Source organism: Electrophorus electricus, chromosome 26, assembly GCF_041902795.1.
Source record: "Electrophorus electricus isolate QZ-2024a chromosome 26, ASM4190279v1, whole genome shotgun sequence".
Taxonomy (NCBI): Eukaryota; Metazoa; Chordata; class Actinopteri; order Gymnotiformes; family Gymnotidae; genus Electrophorus; species Electrophorus electricus.
In genome coordinates, this window is record NC_137522.1 from 9,930,682 (window position 1) to 9,952,500 (window position 21,819).

At 42.2% G+C, this 21,819-nt stretch overlaps 2 protein-coding genes across 9 annotated transcripts in view; one reads left to right on the top strand and one right to left on the bottom strand.

Annotated features, from left to right (window-relative positions):
* The first annotated feature begins 385 nt into the window (after positions 1-385).
* Positions 386-16,491, top strand: atp8b3 (ATPase phospholipid transporting 8B3). 8 transcript variants are annotated; one of them, XM_081708268.1, is made up of 28 exons: positions 386-636; positions 4,030-4,119; positions 4,689-4,760; positions 4,984-5,075; positions 5,295-5,408; positions 5,885-5,983; positions 6,221-6,282; positions 6,391-6,463; positions 6,657-6,727; positions 7,018-7,109; positions 7,305-7,463; positions 7,556-7,644; positions 7,882-8,075; positions 8,223-8,431; positions 8,788-8,810; positions 8,921-9,077; positions 9,570-9,758; positions 9,967-10,079; positions 10,330-10,494; positions 10,650-10,761; positions 10,870-10,945; positions 11,082-11,205; positions 11,727-11,913; positions 12,122-12,513; positions 12,610-12,834; positions 13,104-13,242; positions 13,383-13,513; positions 13,620-16,491. In XM_081708268.1, the coding sequence occupies exons 3-28, from the start codon at positions 4,718-4,720 to the stop codon at positions 13,842-13,844; spliced, it is 3,555 nt and encodes a 1,184-aa protein (XP_081564394.1). In that variant the 5' UTR covers positions 386-636; positions 4,030-4,119; positions 4,689-4,717; the 3' UTR covers positions 13,845-16,491. The 8 variants fall into 8 exon arrangements, with proteins under 8 accessions (XP_081564394.1, XP_081564395.1, XP_081564396.1 ...); XM_081708269.1 differs by lacking the exon at positions 386-636 and having other exon boundaries at positions 3,951-4,119; XM_081708270.1 differs by lacking the exons at positions 386-636; positions 4,030-4,119 and adding an exon at positions 4,234-4,415.
* Positions 16,492-21,700: 5,209 nt separating this feature from the next.
* onecut3a (one cut homeobox 3a) overlaps positions 21,701-21,819 on the bottom strand; it is a 10,727-nt gene continuing 10,608 nt past the window's right edge. Inside the window, exon 2 of the mRNA XM_027018118.2 lies at positions 21,701-21,819. This exon is cut by the window's right edge and continues 189 nt beyond it. Within this exon, the coding sequence (XP_026873919.2) occupies positions 21,701-21,819 (119 nt within the window).

Sequence of the window (21,819 nt, forward strand, 5' to 3'; positions counted from 1 at the left end):
AGACCCAAAGCACAATCCAGTATGGCATTACATTGAGATTCTCTGTGGGGATTAACCCGACTGTGGTTTATGTTGACTGTGATTAAGTTGCAGTGTGGGCAGATAACCACTAGAGGGACTCAAAGCTAAGTGAAAGGCGATGAACAGAACAATTTAGCAAATTGCAGTTTTAGATTTTGGAAAACAGACATTGTACTGGGTGCTGTGTATCATGTTTTCCCTTTGAAATATGGGAAATGAGCTACTGCCATCGTGGTATTGGCATCTCTCAGTCTGAGTGGTACTGAAAGCTTCTGTTGCACTGCACCGGAACTTAATCTGTGTAAAAGACAGCTAAAGTACTTTAAAATAGCCTTAGACAACGTGATTCTTCTTGTTACATTACGCATTTTGTAAATTATTTTTGTGATGGAGATCTCCTGAAGGAGAGGGTGATGTGACATACACCGTCACCCCTGAGGGCGAGGGTAGTGTGATGCAGACCATCACCCCTGAACGAGATGGTAACGTAATGGAGTCTGTCACCCCAGAAGGCGCGGGTAGTGTATATGTCAGAGCACATGCTTGTCACTTGGAAGACTTGGATAATGAAGCTTGGCATAGTCACTGCCCTTTGAGTTTGCTGCATCTATCTCGGTAAACTTTTAATAGATTTATCTACCTAGTTATTGGTCTAACTTTCCAATCGTTTATATGGTATGCAATCTTGCTCATTTTTAATTTTTTATCATAGACTATGTACCTTGAAAATAAAATACACTGGGGTTACTTGAATTGTGTTTAATTCACTGTAGTTCAGTCGTGGTTGTTGTGTGGTTTAGCAGTGCCCTGTATGTTTGTATGGTTCCAACAACTTAAAGTTTGTACTTTCATTTATGCCACACACAGCATATCATGCGTGCGGTCTAGTGGAGTGTATTCAATAGCACCTCTTTCTTTTTTTTTTTTGTTTAGTAAGTGTAGATGTGCAGTGAGATCTGTAGTTTCCACACCTAATGTGGCTGTTTTGTTTTCTTTTTTTAAATTTGTGCTAGTAAACCTCTTGGCTTAGCCTAGATGTTTGCGGCTTTCGCCACAACTTTAAAATGAAACAAACTGTTCATTATTTTCCATTAAGCTTGTATTAAAAAAAATGTCTATGTATGACATGGCCCACATTTTTAACAGGAAGTAGTAAACTGTCCTGGCGATGATCACCATACCTACTCTGCTGCAATTCCGGTTTCATACCAGATGTTTTACAACATTTATTACATTTAATTATCATGCATATTCTCTGTGGGTCTTTTGTGTATATTGGGCCATATTTACTCTATAGGTGAACCTTTTAAACTAAATACTATAATTTGTACTGTAATATTTTTATTATTTCTTGAATGCAACATTTGCTTGTAGCTGTAAGTTTTAAATTTCCCACCGGGTGTCACGGGACGTTCCCCCTCCACGAGTCACGTGGTACGGCCTGCCGGGGTTAAGTATTAGTGTGTCTGTTTATTTAAACCCCCGTCAGTTCGCGCCTCACCGTTGGTCATTGTTTGTTTGTTAGCGTCCGAATGTAGTATCAGTGACCATGGTTGGCCAGGCTATGTTAAATGTTAAAGTCGTTAGTGCTGTGTGTCTGTGTTCATCGTTAATGTTATTTGTGAGTGCCACCATCGTCTTTATGTTTTTGTGTGGAGAAAGTCTGTGCGTCCTGCTCCACGCCCTGCGGCACTCGGTTATTCGTTACACCGGGATTAATAAAGTGATCCATTTGTCTACATTCATATACACATTAGTTTTAAGATAGCAAGTATGGGGGAAAAAGGCCGTCCGCTTAGTCACTTGACATTCATGATGTCACCAAAAATCATTTGCTTGGAAACCAATAGGCACCTCCCGACAGGCACATGCAAATAGACTTCCCTTTCAAACCACACAACTATATTTGCTTACAGGGAGAATGATGACATGAGAAAAAGTGAAGTCCTGTTGCTAGAAAGGCTTTGACGGGAATGGGGTTAGGGGTGGGACAGATAAGGGGGTAGTGTCCTTGGCAACAAGGAGCTACTGCCCTTGTGGTGTCTACTCTACTGCATGCTTTGATTAATAAATCTTTGCCTGACTTTAGAGAGGAACTTCATCGCCAAAAACAGTACAGCACATCTGTATTATTTCCAAATATAATGTTGGACCACAAGACGCATTTTAGCCTCGACTGCTTCGTGCCATTTCGGATTTGATTGGATTTATTCACATGTAGCTTCTGTGCTATTTTACATGCTATTTGCATTAAAATGACCTGTGCTTGTGGAGCTCCATGTTTGGCTGAACCACTGAAGAAGTAATATTCTTGCTGCAATATCCATATAAATACAGTTTGGCTTACCATCATCCTAACCTTCAGAGCTCTTCTTCCACATCTCCTAGCAGGTCACTTTCTTCACACTTTTGACCCTGTGACTGCTATTTACTAGGAGCTTTCAGCTGTCTGATCACTTCCAACAAACAATGACACTGACAATTGTAAATACTCCAGCAACACTGCTGAGCTGGCTAAAACGCTACCGGCTCCAGCAGCCAAACGATATCGAGCTAGCAATGCTCCTGTGGTCAGAACTTGACCAGTGATGAAGGGCTAAAGAATGCTTGATGAGCTGTGCATGTCAACAGATGTTATACAGTCCATACTTGTGCACTTATTAAATACATATACGAATGAGCCAGTGAGTGTGGGCACAGTGCAGGTGTTTCTGGTGACAATATATTTGTAAATATTTGCATGTAGATAATCAGAACTTGTGTTGTACTAGGCATAATTCTGACATTTTTCCAATAACCCCTTTGATTAATGGTTTGTTTGGATATTTTATGAATGTATATGTAAATATTTACAATATTTGCAAACTTTTACATCTGGCTCCCTCTTATTGGCTGGCAAAATGTGGCTGGTAGAATCAGGAAGAGGCAGTCAACTGACTATTAAGAACAGGGGTGCCAAAATTGGGTGGGCTTACAATTGACAGTGAATAGTGTGGAAGCCTATTTTACAGCTACTTATTAAAGTGTTAACTTTCACCAGTTGATTACATATATTACATAACAGTAGACTGCAACAACAGGCTTGTAAAGATAGCTTACCTCAATGCTAGTTTTGTGCTGTCATAGTCTTGCCACATGTAAAATGCTTATTCTAAATTAACTTTTAGTGTATATTTAAGAAGCTATCCAAATCTTGGGATAAAACTATGTTCAAATTTAGCAGCAAAGTAGAGTTTAAGACTTGTTTTCTCTTTCTTCCCTGATTAGGCTAACATTCAGCAGTCTAGAGCATGCCTATTTAGTCAGCTATGTTGTTGCTCACCTCTAGTTACTGATTTTTTAAATAAATGTTAATCGTGTTCTTTTTCTGACAGACCTACACTGGTAGGCTGATAGTTACACTATAAAAAATGAGTAGTCTTAAAAACATGAGGTGAATGAATTATATTCTTTTAAATATTCCTTAAAAACCTCCATCAGCCTAGCCACCAAGAGCTAGGCTTTAAAGGTAAGTAGCTGCTTATGTGGTGTAGTGCTTTAGTATGAACACATTTAAGGAATAAGTGATTTTTCATTAAAAAAAATAAAATACAAACTTTTGTAAACCAATATATGATTGCAAGTCTAGTCTTTGGTACTCCTGGGGTTATTTTTACGTCATTCAGCTCTCTCCCCAGTCTGGGGAGATGGAACGATTGTTTAAGTGCCTTCGAAGTGCAGTCCTATGAACACACATTATGCCTTTCTCTCCTCCTATTTTACCTGTTCGTTATCGAGTTTCTGTCACACACACCCCCCCCCCCCCCCCGCAGAAATGCAGTCTCCCAAAATGGTTTATGAGAAACTGGGGATGTGAGACCAAGGGTCGAATTGAAAGAAATACAATTTAGGGAGACGTCCCCGTTGTGAAGAACCTATAGGAGACAAGGAAAAGGTGGACAACAATGTGAGTACAAATCTGTGAATATGGCCATTATCTTAACAAGAATGTCTCTTGGTGTATCACAGCAAATTCCCAAGTGATCTAGGTGAGACGCAGGAGACCAGCATATGGAAAGAGTCCTCTCTTGAGATGTGGCAGCTATGAACAATAACGAGGTAAGGTGTGTGTCAGTGACACTCCCCAGTGATCACCGTGTAGCAAGACCTTTTCTTAATGAGTCATGTGACTGTGGTTTACCATATTGTTACATTACTTATACTAGAGTAAGAAGAAGATAGTATTATGGCTTCTGAATACAGATTTCTGAACTCAGTTGGAATCTTTCTGCTCAAAACAGTCAATTAATCATAGTTTCTTGCTGAGTCAGCAGACCCAGTTCACAGGTTAGCTTTTGGAAAGTATTACCTTTACCTCAAGTAACGTTCTTTAAGTCAGTTTACAAAGCAACAAGGTGAGCATAATTTTAAACTTTATTGCGATTCTTTATTGTAATATTCTTTGATATACTCTGTCTAAATGTGCCATTTGGGTGTACTACTGTACTGCAGCATATATTTGTGTGCAGTTATCTGAAGTGTAAAGAATCTGTGTGTGAGTGTCTGCAGCTAGGGAAGTAAGGAAGTAATGTGTAATGAGTAAGAAAGTAGGCACATGAGTAGTTGCTTGTCTTCTCAGCCTTAAATTGGCTTCAGTTGTACCGACTGAAGATATTCTTGCCCTGCAGAACGGTCTGTGTCTCTCAGTACATTCAGCATGGCCAAAGACAACACCCCATCCTCAGGGGGGACAGATCACGGTACCAGAACATTCAATACTGCTTGTCTATAATATAAGTGTGGCAAACAGTGCACCATTGGATTTAGCTCTGTATGTTAAATATTTGTAGTGATTTAATGAATATGGCTTCAGTGCACCTAATATCATGAGACAGTAAGACGGAGCATGTTTCAGGTTATTAAGAATGGTTTGGTTTTTCCATGCTCTGGACCATACCAAAACCAGCCCTCTTCCTCTCTCAGGGATGACTTGGCAGGTGCGGGCCAACTGCCATTATTTCCATGAGCCTCTTGGACGCAAGTCTTTCCTGTGTTTCCGCTGGGGGCGTTATGCAGTAAGTAGGAAGATAAGTTCTTTTTCAAGAAAGGGGTTCCTGTTAAAGGGCTCCTCAAAGCATGTGGAGAGGCTTGTAGAGAAAGCTAGCTCTTAGGAACCTACTGATCAATGTTCTTGCTGTTAACACAGAGTGGTCCCACTCACCCTAGAGCCTGGGAGCTCTACCCAGGGCTTTTCTTTTCCTCATTAGTGTTCCTCTATTGGATTGTGTTACCAGGACAACACAGTGCGCAGCTATAAGTACTCCCCCCTGACCTTCCTGCCCCTCAACCTCTATGAGCAGTTCCAGCGTGCAGCAAACTTCTTCTTCCTGCTCATTGTGGTCATGCAGGTCTGTGGTTCTGTTTCCTGCTCAAATCTCACTGCTCAAACCCACTTGCCCCAAAACTCCCACATAATAAAGTGAATAAATAATTTACTCGTGTCAGTATCCTAGATTTGAGAAGCAGATTATAAATATTCGTAGTGTTATTTTTTATGAATGTGAGTATTCAGTCCTTGTAGAAAGAGAATGTTAACTTGTACACAAAGAGCAACTGGACTTTTGAGAAATTATTTGTGAAGATGAAGGTAGTTCATAGGCATTAAGCACTCTTTACAGTGTTATGCAAAATTTTACAGTACCTTCCTAAGGCACAGACCGTTTGTTTACCTCTGTTTCATGTTAAAAGGATTGGTTGATGTGATATCTTGATGAGTGGTAACAGGCTGCCACACTTAGAGAAAGTGTGACAGAGTTTTATGGCTAGGCTGCTGGCATGGCCGTCGCTAATCTTCACGCCCTGTGGTTGTGTACGGGGTCTCCAGGGTGTTCCTGCCATTGCTACCCTGCCCTGGTACATCACCATGCTCCCTCTGCTCACGGTGCTGACGATGCGCGGGGTGAAGGACCTGCTGGCAGATCTGGTGAGGTGGGAGAGGGGGTGGATACAAGCCAAAGGTCATGTAGCATTCGGCAATCGGAGTAAAAATAAAAATAAAAAAGAACGAAACAAGGAAAAGGAAGAAAAGAGAAGGAGATTGGACATGTTTGAATTCCTCATAAGCAGAAGTGTCAGTGTAAATCTGTACAGTCGGTGAAAAGCACGGAGACTGTAATTCTTCCCTCTCTGTGGTTCTTTCCATCTCTCTCATGGCTTCCAGGGTCGGCGCCGCAGTGATGGCAAGATTAACAAAAGGCCCTGTGACATCCTCACTAACCAGGGGTTAGTATTAGGAGATTCATTTGTGTGGACTTACATTTGGAGGTAACGCTGCAAGAATAAGACGCTTTTGTGGAATAATAAGACTCTTCTATTTCTTTTCTTCTGCAGCTTCACATTAGGTCAGTGGAAGGATGTTTGCGTTGGTGATGTGCTGCGGATTCAGAAGGACCAGGTCATACCGGTGAGTATGTGTACGACTGTGTGTTTGTGTGTGTGTGTGTGTGAGTATGTGTACGACTGTGTGTTTGTGTGTGTGTGTGTGTGTGTGTAGGGGGGCTGTATTTGTAGTGTGTGTGAGTGTTTGTGTGGTGACTGTGTGCATGCGTGTGTGTGTGTGTGTGTGAGTGTGTGTGTGTTGCTCCTGACTTCCCCAGGCAGATCTGCTTCTCCTGTGCAGTACTGAGCCTCACAGCCTGTGCTTCATAGAAACGGCTGACATTGATGGGTAAGAACATGGCCGGAAATCTTCTCCTCCCTCCTATGATCGTCACTCCTGCCACAAAAAACACATCAAGACAATTTAAGAGGTTTTACAGTATTGCAAGCAGTTATGCTTTTTTTCGAATGGAAAGTCTGAAAAATCACCTCTGAGTCATCCATTAACAGACTTCCAGACCAGTATATTCAGCAAAATGTTGTTTTTTGTCATGTTCCTCAATTTGGGGCATCTACTTTTGCATCCTGAATTAATATCTGGGTAAATAGGTTCGCTCCATTTACTCTGGTTGTTTGCAGAGAAACCAATCTGAAGTTTCGCCAGGCACCGGCCATCACCCACTCTGAGCTGACCAGTGGACCAGTAGATGAGCTTCTCCTGCCATTTGATGGTGAGAGCAGTGTTTCCGCTCTATCACAAGGCAAAATGTGGCCCGCTACCTCTGGAGTTCGCAAAACTAATGACTAATATATTCTTTAGTTTCGAAAACAAATAATCAAACTCCTTCCTCTCCTTTTCCCTCCCACTCTCTCTCTTTCTCTGCCTCTTTTGGTCTCTATCTCTTGCTCTTTCTTTTCTTCCGCAGGTGTTGTGTGGTGTGAGGAGCCGAATGGCCAGTTGTATTCATTCCAAGGAAAGCTACATTGGAAAGGGCAATGCCACCTGCTCGACTCTGAGCACATGCTACTCCGGGGAACTATACTACGTAACACTGACACTGCATACGGCCTAGCTATATATACAGGTGCATGGCCTAGCCATATATACATCTAGGCCATAACTCACATGCATTTAAAAAAGTGTCAGAAGTATAATCATTCTGTTTAATTGTGTCAGGCTCTGACACCAAGATCCTCAGGAACTGTGGGAGGCTGAAAGTAAAGAAGACACAAGTAGAGCGATTCCTTAACAAAGTTGTGGTAACAGTAAGCTGCATGGAGTCTTATCTCTACTGTTGCACACTGCCGCAGTCTTCCAGTATGTGTGAAAATGCAAAAAAGACAGGCCACATGTGGTCTTGATATGATATGACTGCTGAAAGCAATAACTACCATGCCCCATTTATACATTTTACATAGTACCCACAGGAAGCTGTGTTTGGTGATTGTAGCTTGTCACGCAGGTGGCTTTCAGTGCAGATCTGTTCTGTGATGTGGTTTTAGATTGTCCTCTCATTGCTGATGGTAGCGCTCCTCTTGGCAGTGGGGTCTGGCCTCTTTGAGCACTTGATTTCCCCACGTATCGAGGTTCTCTCTGGCATAAGTGCCAACTTCCCTGCTGCTTACCGTGGCTTTCTGACGTTCTGGGGCTATATTATACTGCTGAGCCCAGCTATGCCCATGTCCCTTTACATCACGTAAGACCTCTCAAGAAACCCAAACTGGCTTTATTACAAGATATTTGTCAGACAGCTCAGCTAAACAGCATGCTGACTCTGCATTTTTGCACTCCCTTTTTGAGCATTCGACTTGTTGTCAACCTATGTTGCGTTTGCTCTGACCAGATTCGAGCTGATCCACATTGTGCATTGTCTCCTGATTGGCTGGGACCTGGAAATGTACTGGGGGAAGAGAAACAGTCCTGCCCAGGCCCGGGCCACCTCTCTGAACGAGGAGCTGGGTCAGGTGGGTCACCTGCTCAGTGACAAGACCGGCACCCTCACACAGAACCACCTGCTCTTCCGCCAGTGCTGTGTTGCTGGTCACATTTATGGTATGTCTTATGTCCCTCTCAGTAAAGCAAATTGGTTCACTCGACTCCTTACTCTACTCATTTCGAGGTCACAACTGAGTAATCCCGTGGGATGCATAATTTCCATTTTACAGTGGAGTCTGCTCAAATGGAGGCCAACAATAGCTATTTTTTAAACTGTTAGATAATTTATTCTTTCTTGTCAATATTTTAAAAATAATTGTCATTAATATAAAGATACAGATAATAGAAGACTGATATTACCACTGTTAGGACCAGCTGCAATTAAATTTCTTCTTTCTTGACTCCTGGCAAGGTAAGCACGGGTTTGTATGGAATACATTTACATAAATGTTTTTTTTTTTTTTTTTTTTCAGGAGATTTGGGAGAAAACTCAAAGGTATGACCCAGTTGTTTTACAATTAGAATGCCAGTTTGTGTGAGCGCGATTCTTTTGTGGACTGCATGTCCTTGGCTTGTTCTCGTTATAGCGTGTGTTCCGTCCTTCAGCCACTGGACCTGAGCTGGAACCGCTTCTCCTGCGGCGGGCTCCTCTTCTCTGACCAGCGGCTGACCAACTGCCTGCGCGAACGCCGCTGTCCCGAGAGTCGAGAATTCTTTACCGCTTTGGCGCTGTGCCACACCGTCATGAGCGAGTGGAAAGACGGTCAGTGGCGCCCCCACCTGGACACTTCCCCAATTTCCCGTGATAGTCCAGCTCCGAACCAGCGTTTCACAGTATTACGAATATGAGTAAAAAAAAATAAACAGTGTAAAGAATGTTTAAGACAGTATTGAGTTAGCAAAAAATAATTGCAATGGAACTCACAACATCTATCAACACAGGAAATGAAATTTGTTAGTTTTGCTCTTTTTTTGATTATTTTGGTCTAAAATGATGTGATGATGCTCAAATGTTAGAGACATGACCAAGTGCAAAGATGTTCGTGCGCTTTCATGAACAGAGCATAACGAAAATTTAACACAAACAAACAAATGTAAACAACCAAAAATGTAAATGAGCGGAAACTTTGATTACAGACATTACAGACTGTGTTTCACGGGTGTAAGCAAAAGCCTTTGAGAAGCATCGATGCTCCAAATGTTGCTGTAAGTGCATGTAACTGACCAACTGAGCTCCTCAAGATCTTGCGCTCAGGGCTGCCCCGGTACCAGGCGGCGTCTCCGGACGAGGAGGCGTTGGTGAGCGCAGCGCGAGAGCTGGGCTGGGTCTTCCTTTCTCGCACGCGCGACTCCCTCACGCTTAGCGAGCTAGGTTTCACGCACTGCTACCGCCTGCTGGCCCTGCTGGACTTCACCAGTAAGAGGAGACGCATGTCAGTGCTGGGTGAGACAGAGGAGCCTGTGATATTCACAGCCTGAATGAATGCAGTTATGTTAAAAGTGATTCTGTGCCTGCAATAAAGAAATCATATGATGCTTGCAGTTACACTGAAACAGAAACTATTAATCTAGCACGCCTCTAAAAGGGTATTTGGGAAAAAATACCCAAGTGGTTTATTTTTCTCTCTCTATGCATGTGTGTGTGTTTGTAGTAAGAAATCCGGAAGGAGAACTGAAGCTTTATTGTAAAGGTGCAGATATTGTCATTCTGGAGCGGCTGCGAAAGGACAGCCCACACCAGGAGAGCACAGAGCAGGCTTTGGAGGTTAGTGAGTGTGCTTGCCTCACACCTCTTCACCACGCCCACCGCCGTGCCCCACCCCTCTTCTGCCCTGTTTTGCCCCACCCCTTCTCCCCCTCCCTTGCCCTGCCTACTTAAGGCACAGTCTCACAGTCTCATCAGTATTTTTGAACTTCTCACCCTGCACGGTTTCATTTGCACTTTATGTTACCGAAACCCAAGTATAAAACGGGGTTACTTTGTGTTTTGTGAGTGTGTTTTGTTTGTGTGACAGGTTTTTGCTCAGAGATGTCTGAGGACGTTATGCGTGGCTGGACGTTCCGTGTCTGAGGCCCAGTGGACAGAGTGGAGCCATGCTCTCAGCCAGGCTGCCATGGCAACGACTTACAGAGAGACTTTGCTGGAGGAGCTGTATGAACACATGGAAAAAGACCTGATGGTACAGAAACAGAGATATCACTGACCATATGCTATTGCTGCCCTTGAGTTAGTATTCACTACTTTATCATCGAGCTGTTAGTGTATGAGTCAGACACAGATTATGGATTATTATCCATAGGAGGCTCTTACCAATATGACTGGTATGTTTTAAAGATGCTTGGCGTGACAGCCATTGAGGATCGTCTGCAGGAAGGTGTCCCTGAGACAATCTGCAGTCTTCGGCGGGCAGGGGTGAAGGTTTGGGTGTTGACGGGAGATAAGACAGGTACTGTGGCTCCTGCAGGGCTCCCCACCTTCCCATGCTGCCTCACAGCAAAGCTCATGGGTGGGACGGAGTCGAGACTGACTGCTCTGCTTCTCTCGGAATGCACAGAAACTGCCGTGAACGTGGGCTACGCCTGCAAGCTGATGGATCCGGATACGTGCCTGCTCCAGGGCGAGGAGCTGAGGTCAGGAACAGGCACAACAAACAGACACACAAACACCCCCCCCCCCCCCCCCCCACACACACACACAAACACACAAACACATTTGAATACACACACAAACCTCAAAAATGTACTAATGGTTAATGACAATTTTCAGACAGCTTCTCCAGTCTCCATCTCCTGAGGTTTGCTTCCACAAGAACAAAGATCCTCATGTTTGGAGTACAGATAAAGTGTCCCAGATGAGTAAAGCTGCTCTTGTCATTGATGGATTTGAGCTTGTGAGTGTTTAATTTTGCAATAGGAAATTCCATTTTTTCTTTGAGGGGAGTTGGAGGGGGTGATCAGGGGAGTGGTCAGGGGAGTGGTCAGGGGAGGCGAAGCCTCAGAGTAATCAGGACCGTTTGCTGACTTTTATTACTTTTATTTTTGAGTTTTCTTATGTCTTTACGTCATTCGATGAATTAATATTATTTAATTATGTGATTGATCTGTTCAGTCAAATTAAATCTTTTAGTTAGTGGTCATTAATTTTCAGTTTATTTATCAGTTTGTAATGAATAAATTAATTATTAAATGACAATCTGTTTCAATCTTTCTGTAAAGCACGTATTAAAATAGAAATGCTTTATAATGCCATATAAATTTTAACTAAACAAAAGGTGTTAATATACTGCTAAGTTGTTTCCAGACTACACAGTGACTTGCTTTAAATAACTCTATGAAGTTGTATAACTTGAGTTTTATTGGTTCTGAAAATCACCATGTCAGAATCAGGCTCCATTTCTCAATGTGTTTACAGACAGAGCTGATCAAGACACCCGAGGCAGGGGCCAGGTTTGTTTCTCTGTCCAATCAGTGCCAATCAGTGCTTTGTTGCCGTGTGACCCCTGGACAGAAGGCAGAGGTGGTACAGCTGGTCAGGAAGTATTCTTCCTCCATCACCATGGCAATAGGAGATGGTGCCAATGATGTGAATATGATTAAGAGTAAGGGGTGGAGAAGGATGCAACCAATAGTCACATGATACTGCATTGCATGTTTACAGATAATTCTAATCTGCTTCAAAAGTGACCCCACACACTAATCCTATAATATATCACTGTTTAATGATCCAGACATTAAAAAGTGTCCACAAACTTCTCACTCACAAAGTCCCCCACACCCCACCCCACCCCCCACCCTATTACATCACAGCAGCACATATCGGAGTGGGTTTGTGTGGTGTGGAGGGCAGTCAGGCAGTGCAAAACGCAGATTTTGCGCTGGCCCAGTTCAGCTTCCTCCGCAGGCTCCTCCTGGTCCACGGCCGCTGGTCCTACCGGCGCATCTGCAGCTTCCTGCACTACTTCCTCTACAAAACTACCTCCTTTGCACTGGTTCACATCTGGTACAGCTTGTACAATGGCTTCAGTGCCCAGGTACACTATCGTAAAGCCTTTCTGACCCATCCTGTGCACTTTTTTATCTATTTATGTTTTCTGTTGTGTTTCATCTTTACCCAGCCTATGTATGAGAGCTGGTTTATTGCTCTCTACACCATTATGTACACATCCCTGCCTGTTAAGTGCCTGGGCTTTTTCGAACAGGTGAGCAATACAGTTGTACTGCCCGGGAACCTTTTCAGTGTTGAATTCCGTTTGGAAATGGCTGACCGGTCTACTTGTATGTCTGTGCTGGTGCAGGACATGAGCAGTGAGAGCTCTCTTCGCTGGCCAGAGGTCTACTTGGCTGGGCAGAGGCATGAGCTGCTGAACCCACTCAGCCTGGGTGTCGCTCTGTTGTACTCCATCTACACCTCCATCATCCTCTTCTTCCTCCCCATGGGAGTCTTCCAGGACTCTGACCTGGACTATCAGACCCTGGCCATCACTGTGCAAACGTCGGCTGTGTTCTCAGTTACTGTCGAGGTATCTTGACTCGTAGACCTCTATGGCTTATTGATTTATTGTAGTTTTAAATTATTTTTTAATGGCAATGATTGGTGGTCTCTATTAGGGAGAGTTTTCTCTTGACGCAATACACACATAGTCAACTGAGATGCTTTTTTGTGTTTTAGCTGGGTTTTTTTTTGCTTTGATTATTTTCCCCCAGCAATCTTAAACACATACACATATACACATTCATTTTATACAGAATTGCATAAGTGTTAAAATTTCATTCTGTTTGTGTTTCCTAGATCATTTTACAGACCAAGTTCTGGACCAAGTACAATTTTGCTGCAGTCGCTTTCTGCTTGGCCCTGTACTTCCTGTCTACTGTGATCCTCCACAGCCCTCGCCTGTTTTTGGCTTTCCCTAAGGACTACATCTTCTTTGGTACCTGCGTCATCTCCCTGATTGACACTGAGAAAGCATAGATGCCCAAAGGACAGTGATCGGTTCTTAGTTGAGCATGCTGAGTTGATACTTCATGTTAGTAAACAGAAACAGATGGGCTGCCTTCCTTGTTTTGGCAGGAGCATCGATGAATGCCTTCGCCAAACCTGTGGTGTGGCTGACTGTCTTCCTGACCACCTGTGCAGCTGTCCTCCCCTCCATCGTGGTTCGAGCTCTTGGTGTGCTGCTGGTGAACTCCAACAGACACAAGGTGAGGCCAGCATGCCACACCAGACTGATAACAACAGAGGGATTTACCTGTCGTAAAATGTCCTTTTGTACTGCTCACTGGATTGTAATCCTGTTACAACATTCAGATCCAATCATTTAAGGAGACCACTGAGCTGCAGTCATGGTTCAAGAGGGGGGCTCCTCGTCGCCGTTCATCCTACGCAATGTCCCAGGGGAAAGGCTTCGGGAGGCTGCTAACTTCAGGGGCCGGGCTCCATTCTACAGTGCCTCCTTTGGATGGGAGGGTAACAATGGACAATACAAAGACAAATTCCCCACAAGCACCGCAAAGACAACTTGCGGATGGTTAAACACAAGAAAAACATAGCTTACTTGTGAACTCTAAGCATAGTATTACCCTGCACAGGACAAACTATACGTATGGACTGCTTTTAGAGCTACAAAACAAGTTTTGTTCTAGACTAAAAAGGATTTTGCGTGGGATTTTCAATTCCCATTTGATGGTACACTTTAGTCCAGCAGGACCAACTCATCTTACCCTGGGATCCTGAATCTGCTCTATTAACAGTGTTTCTGTTTCCTATCATCTTGGGGCCTCATTTGTCATACATCATTTCTGAAAAAAATATCAATTTATTTACTGGTTCTAGTTCATGTGGTGACAGCTAATTGCTAAAACTGAATGCCTGGATACACATTTAGCTGCTTTCAGCTGCCTTGCACCACAAAAAAGGGGAAGTAGCCTTTTTAATTTAAGCACTCTGAGCATAAGCTTACTAAACTTTGTCCATATTTTTGTGAGCATGTGTAAAGTTACTTTAGTCAGTAAATACTACAGTTGCTCACTCGCTGAAATCTAACTCAGTTATCTACTTGCTCTCTTCAGCACTACATAAATAAAGAGATAAATAACATTTTTGTTAGATATATCAGAGAAGCACTTTAAACTCATGTAGCTCTATATAGGAATACAAGGAGCTTTTTTTCCTCATGATATATTTTCTACAGGAGAAATGTGTTTTAGACTTATTTTGGTTATGTGCATGTTTAAGAAACAAGGATTTGTACTAGAATGCTGAGGAAATGGCAAATTCAACATTGGAAGACTGAATCTTTGATAGGAATGCTTTTTAAAATAGCCATATATTCCAAATAAATATTTCCCAGGAAATATATAGGTTCAGTTCTCTATGCCTTGCACTGTTTCCCTAGCTCATGTAAAATATTGAGTATTTGGAAAAAAAATGCAGTCCATATAACAACAGTTTTACAATTGATTTTATTCAGTCATTTACTTCAAAACACGCAATTTACCCATATTTGTGTTTTATTTTCTGTAACAGTTATTACTCCAGTTTTTTTCTCTTTTTCAAGAGCCTAAACAAAGGGTACGCCACATTCTCTCTGGCTCCTCTTATAGAATGTGTGGTCGAAAGAGGCTCCCAAACCAGACATGTTTTAAATGCTAATAGCTGCCTGAAACACAGAGGGAAGCATGTCTGAGAGCTATCATACATTTTTACCGCTACAAAGCACTAACAGCAGTGATGTAATGCACTAACTGGTATGTGGGATTCACAGGTTATTATTTAATCTTTGGTTAAAGTAGGTACCTTTTAAAAATGTTGCGTGCATGTGTATGAGTGGGTGTGTGTGACTATATGCACGATATCCACTTCGCTACTGATTCTGTTGAACTAAAATTTTGTAATTAGTGTTATTTCCTTTTTTTTGTGGGGGGGGTTGTTTTTTTTTTTGCACTGGCCAGACTGAACCTTAGTATTAAATTATTACAATCTAGTAACTCATAAAAAACACCATCCTGTGTGACTGGAGAACAGTGGCTAGGGCACCAGGACAGGCCTGGATCTGTTGGGTCAGTTTAAATATAGGGTCATGTATTAGTTTTGCATAGTTCTCTGTGCAAAGACAATGAGCCTCAACAAGTTCTTTGGTATTGGAGATTTTGTGGTGTCAGGAGTATGTGATTAGTATCTTGCCATGTGATCATTTGCACATGGACATTTGTACTAGTTCCCAAAACTCTAACATGGCGCTAGTAACATTGTTGTCATGGGTTTGACTCCCAGGGAGCCTTCTAACAGTCATGCTGATAAATATATACAAATCACTGTGGATTAGAGCATCTGATAAATGTACAAGGAAATGTAGGTGAAATTAATCTTTTGGTAGTAACAGCAGCATGTAATGCATTTTACCATTACAATGTCCACAGAATGAAATTTTTCTTAGGCAGTGTAAGTTAGCAGGTCAAGGTAACATTTTTGCCCCATACTGAAAAGTCTTTTTAAGAGCCTCTTTCAACCACTTACCCTTTCCATAGCTCCTCCTCCTGGCCCATCCCTTCCATCTTACTTCCTGGTTTTGAAACTGATTGTCTTCTACCATCACAAAGACACTTGGTTCTCGAATGATTGACAGGTTACAGATGAGGGGGACCACAGTGCGCCTGGGGGCGGGGCTTGGTCTATGACCAGGCCTGGAGAGAAACAAACATGCGTGACACTGTCTGTAGATTAAACGCATTCCCGTTTGGAGGGGTCCATTGTCAAGACTGGCTGGTTGTGTTGCAGGTTTGCATGATTTTCTTTGCAACCCAAATTGAGAGCGGCACAGGTGAGCAAGAGTAATGGTTCAATGGTTCAAAGACATACACAGGAACGACAGCCTCAGTTAAGCTTAGCCCTCCGTGTCAGACTGTCTCCCTCCGCTGGAGAGACGTGTGAGAGATATGAGAGAGGGTTACACACAACCAGTTCAAAACAGTAGTGACAGAAAACCCTAAAAACAAAAGACCCCTCCAACACCCCCACCCTCGCAAGAAACCAAAACCTTTCCTGCCCCAGCCTCTTCATCCTCGTCTTCCTCCAAAGTGCAGGGCATTCCTGCTTTAGTCTGTACAGTATACAATATCCATGCAGAAAAAAAGCAGTGCTCCCATCAGAATGGATGGAGCTTTTTTTTTTTTTTTTTTTTTTTTTTTTTCAATTATTTAAATGAATGTGAGGTGGAGGGGTATTTTTGGGGGAGTACTTTAAAGGAAGAAAAGGAGAAAGGACAATTATTGATTAAAGTTGAAAAATCAAAGAAAAAACTTGGTTTTCTTGATACTCAGTATACATTTCACCTCAGTCAAGCCCCAAAAGATCCACCTGGAAAATCGTAATGGTTGAGTCAAGCTGAAGCATTCTTTCTTTCTTTTCTCCATATCCACTCAGACATGCCTTTCATTATACATCTTCTAGGGTAACATTCAAAATGTCTTTTTTTTTTTCTAAAGAAAATGCCATCACAAAATGACAAAAACACAGACAGGAGAAAAAAGAGGAAACAAGCAAACCAAACAAGAAAAAAAACAAACAAAATCCCAAAACAACAGTATAAAGCTTCAAGTCACGAGTTTAAAAACTATTATTAGTCATAATCATCTAATCAGTGTCATCATTATTAGTTTCATTTAAATTACACAAACTTTACAGAAAATGTTTGAGGTATTTCAGAATTAATTGTCAACACCTGCCTGCCTGGTCCTAGTGTTTACCACAGGGGAGAATATGAAAGGAAAAACAGATGCTCCATTTCATTTTCCTCAGAATAGTCTCCTCAACTATTCATGGAGCTTTCAGGTAGGCAACAAGGGGTCTTAAATCACTTCAACCCAAAATCACACCTTAACCACTTCGTTTAGACCACTTTGGGAAGACAATCGGCACACAGTTTTACACGGTTCTGTCCCATGCTCCCGCAAAGCCTGGCACTCGCCTGATCTAACAGTCACTACTGACACACCTTTTGTTCACTTTAGGTCATCCTTTACATAACAGTGGCCAGAAATGCTAAAGTAGGCTGAGTCACATATTAGAATAGGATGAAGCATGTCGAATGACACTAGTGGCAGTTCAAAATGCCAGTCCAAAAGAAATGGAGAAATGAATGCTCTTACAGAATGTTAGTATGGATATCTGAAGGCCGTTGCATGTGAACAGACTAAGATGAAATAATCTGCATCTCTCGAACTTGACACCCCACCTCCAACAACTCTAGCTGCACTGCTTTCAGATGCACGTCACATCTCCTACTGGATTTAGGTTTTGGGATTTTTATGTTGCTAATCGCCAGTGCTTCTTTTAGAGATGTTCTATTGTGGATTTGTTTGTGGTTTTAGGATAATTGCCATGTTAGAAGATTAATTTTTGATTCAGCAAGTTTGTTTGTTTGTTTGTTTACATGTGGTCTAATATCCTGCTTAACAGTATCTTTATCTTTAGCTCTCTATGGTCCATCATCATTCTTTATAGCCAGAATGTGGCCCTTGTGCTCGGAGGCAGTTTGCAAACTCTTTTCAGCTTGAAAACTCCCCAGAGGACTGATGTTTTATGACATTTGGTGTGTTTGTTTCTTCCTTTCTGATCTTCCATGTAAATCAGGCTTGAGGAGTCTCCACCTGATTTCTGATAAGGCCTGTGAATCTTAGAGAATCTCATCTCAGGTTCGCATCTGACCAGAGCAGCAGGCTATAGCTTACTCTTATTCTCCACTTAAAGCCAATCCACAGGACTGTACATTAACTTGAAGTAGCTTTGAAATGACTTCGAAAGCCCTTCCACACACATGAACCAGCACCTTTGGCATGTAATACTGTGCATGTATAAAGCATGTATGTCTTTATGCACTCAATAGCATGCTGCTTTTACTGCTCTATAATGTTTTCTTCCAAAATTAGATTTCAGTTTTTTTTTTCAATAGGTGATGAAAAAATAGAAAAAGCCAACAAGCACGCTGATGGAAGCCTAGAGGCCGAAACGTTCATGTTTTGTCTGTAGTTGAATAAATTACAGCATATTACATGAGTGCTGTCTGCCTTTTTCCATTTTGTGATTTTTTCATGTGGATTCAGCACTTTCTATAAATAAAAAAATTAAAAAATAAAAAAATAAAATAATAATAATAATATTAAAAAATATATATATAAATAAATAAATATATATATATATATATATATATATATATATATAAAATAGTTTATATATAGTTAATTATATATAGTTATATATAGTTAAATATAGTTTATATAGTTAAATATATATATATATATATAAAATATATATATATAAAATAGTTTATATATAGTTAATTATATATAGTTATATATAGTTAAATATAGTTTATATAGTTATATATATATATATATATATATATATATATATATATATATATATATATATATATATATATAAAATATAGTTTCAGGAGTATAGCCTCAGCTTTACTTTAAACTGTTGTCCCTTCTCAATAGGTGATGGCAAGGTGTATTTTCTAAGCGGCACACATTAGATTAATTCATCTTCATCTGTTTCAAGCATTTATCTGAGACTCAGATATCCATGTCCAAATATGTGAAAAAAGTCTAAGCGTCTCTCGTACCAGTGCAGAGAATATATGAGTGTATGAATAAGCAAACCAATATAACTCAATTCAAAGCTGCTTTTGTTGATAAAGTGCTTTAACTAAAGTATGAGGGATTTGATGCCTTGTCATCTGTTTGCCCTTTCTGCAACCCTCAGTGCTCTCATCTGGAAAGTTTTCTAGAGTTACATGCGATGTGTGCGCGCCTGTGTATGTGCCTGTGTGTGCATGTGTTGCAAGTGTTCACGTGTGCTTGTATATACCAGCGTAGTCCCACCCGTGGTTGAAGGGAAAAGGCACTCAACTCTATCTGCATGGCTGCCACCTCCCTTAATGTGGCACTGTGCAGTCCGACCGCGCTGTCTGGAACTGTGTGTGTGCGTGCGTGCGTGTGTGTGTGCGTGTGCGTGTGCACACATGTATGTGCATGGTGCATGAGTGACAATTTTTATGTTTTATGAAGGCTTACGCTGTATGGCATACTATATCTTTCCCCTGGCAACACAGGACTGGCAGGCTGAAAAAATCTTTGGTATAAGTGGCTGTTTCACAAACCACTCAGCTCAGTGAGGTAGCCACACTGGTTCTCACTACAAACAAAAGCTCATGTTTAACAGATAATGTACACAGATTCCTACTGATCTGCATCACACATTTCTTCACCATATGCTTGGAACTCGATGCTCAGAGCAAGTCGAGTTCAGGTCTCCGCATTCCTGTACGTTTCGCTACTGTGGCGGCGTGCTCTGAAACGCTACCCGGTCGCACTCGGCGATGAAGTTGCATGTTGGGAGATGGCGCACTCTCACCTCAGACCTGGAACCCCCACCACGTCTGCAGCGATCTGCTTCCTTTCTGAAATCCCATGGTGGAGATTAATGTGGAGGGTGTTCCGGGTGTTCTGGTTCTTCTGCCAGGTTATTTTACACGGATAAAGAGGATGCAGCATCCTTTAGTCCCCGCGGTTCACTTTTCTCAAAAGTGTCTCCATCCATCTGCTGTGGTAGCGCGGAACGCAGCACATTCTTTCCTCCTTATTCCTCCGTAGTCTCTTTGTCGTGAAGTTTTCAAATTGTCAACAAGGTGCCTTACATATGCACAACAAATCACAATAGTAAGAAGAAATAGAAACGTTATGCCTATGGTACCAATTACCCGCATCGATATTACAAAGGTGAAGAGAAACAGATGGGATGAGCATAGTGATAGTGGTGTGAGGTGACGATTGAGGATATAGGGAGAGAGGTAGAGAGAAAAGATGGACTGGTACAGGTATTGTTGTAGTTGTAATTGTGTATGAGGTTTTTTTTTTCTCTTTTTTTCCTGAATTTATATTAAATGTCCTAAAACTGGGAATTATATGTCTTTTTTTTTTGCTGTAAAAATGTAAATTCTAATTCTGTTGACTTCTTTGGTACATATTGCCGATCACAGGTGTACAGCTAGTTGTGTGGATGCAGTTTTCCGAGTTTTCTTCAGATTGTATTAAGGCAAATATTATTGGCACTCGTTTTTTGTAATATTTGACGGTTATAGTTTACCGCACATTTCATTTTATGGTAAACTCAACTGGAGGTTTGATTTGTCGAAAACATTTCAGTATTGTGTCTGTAACAGGCTGAATTTTCAAGATTTTAAGATTTTCAAGCTTCCCACTACACTGCATTTTTGTAAATGTTATCTAAGCCTTAGCGATAACTGGCTAACTAGCGAATATGAATCTACTGTTTGTGCTAATGTGTTGTAACAAATACTCATGTGTGTGTGTATGTGTATATTCTCTATTATCTGAAAACGATTGACTGTTTTGTGATTGACATCTTTCGTGGAGTTAAAAACATGCTAAAACTCATTGCTGCTAAGGCTGATTTTGGAGCTATCATAGTGGTGTCTGCCTCTCCTAGAAACCAGATACTGGATAATGACGCGCCATTATTGACGGCACTGCACCTTTATGACCAGCAGGTGGCACTGTGGTCCTGTGCATGCTGGATGTTGGCCACAGACTCATTGTGCATTGGTTAACTTGGTTGTCATGTGCTGATTAGAAACTGACTGAGCTTGCCAGCACAACACAGACAGGCATGTTTTGGTGAGTCTTCCAGTGAAGCAATGCATTTCGCTCATTGACAACAGGAGTAAAATTCCCCCAGCAAGCCTTCATCTCCGTCTGTGCAAAATAAAATGAAATAGCAGGCCTGCAAGATCGTCGCTGGGGAACGTGCATTATGTTTCACCTTCAGTGGAGGTCGAGGCATCTGCATCGATTGGTCTCTTTCATTAGCATAGTGTATGATCCGAGAGGTGCTATAAGACGGCCATTAGGAAATGGCGACTGTAGTAGAGAAGGATGTTAAAAGAGCTGGCTCTCTGATGAAAGCCCAGGAGAGGCAATAAGCCTTCTGTGCCGTGTATTGCTGCCCTTTTCCTGTGTGTAGCTTTGGCCTACTTGTCCACACGTTCGCGTGTGGAGGTGTGGAGATCGATGCTGCCCAATAAATGCACGCTGGGGAGGAGGGGAGAGGCCACTTCAGTAGGGCAACTGAACGGCTCGACACAAGGGCACTGACTGACGCCTGCCCCCTGCCATGGCCCCAGCCCCCACCGAGGCAACAATGTATCCAGATTTCTGGCCTGGCTCCTAACAGTCCTGCTGAGGTAAAAGACTGCACTGATGGAAGCATAGCCAGCAGCATGGGGGATTGGCGGTCGGTGCCCCCCAGGATATCGAGGCTGCCCTGGGGGAAGGTGGTGTGCCTCCCCCCCCCGGCTCGCCCCCTCAGGCCTTTGAGAAGGCAGCGGAGGGGCCGGCGGCGGGCTGTGCAGGCCCACCAACGTGGCTGTGCTGGTGCTCATCATGCCAGCGGTCCACGCAGCGGCGGCGGGCATTCATGAAGA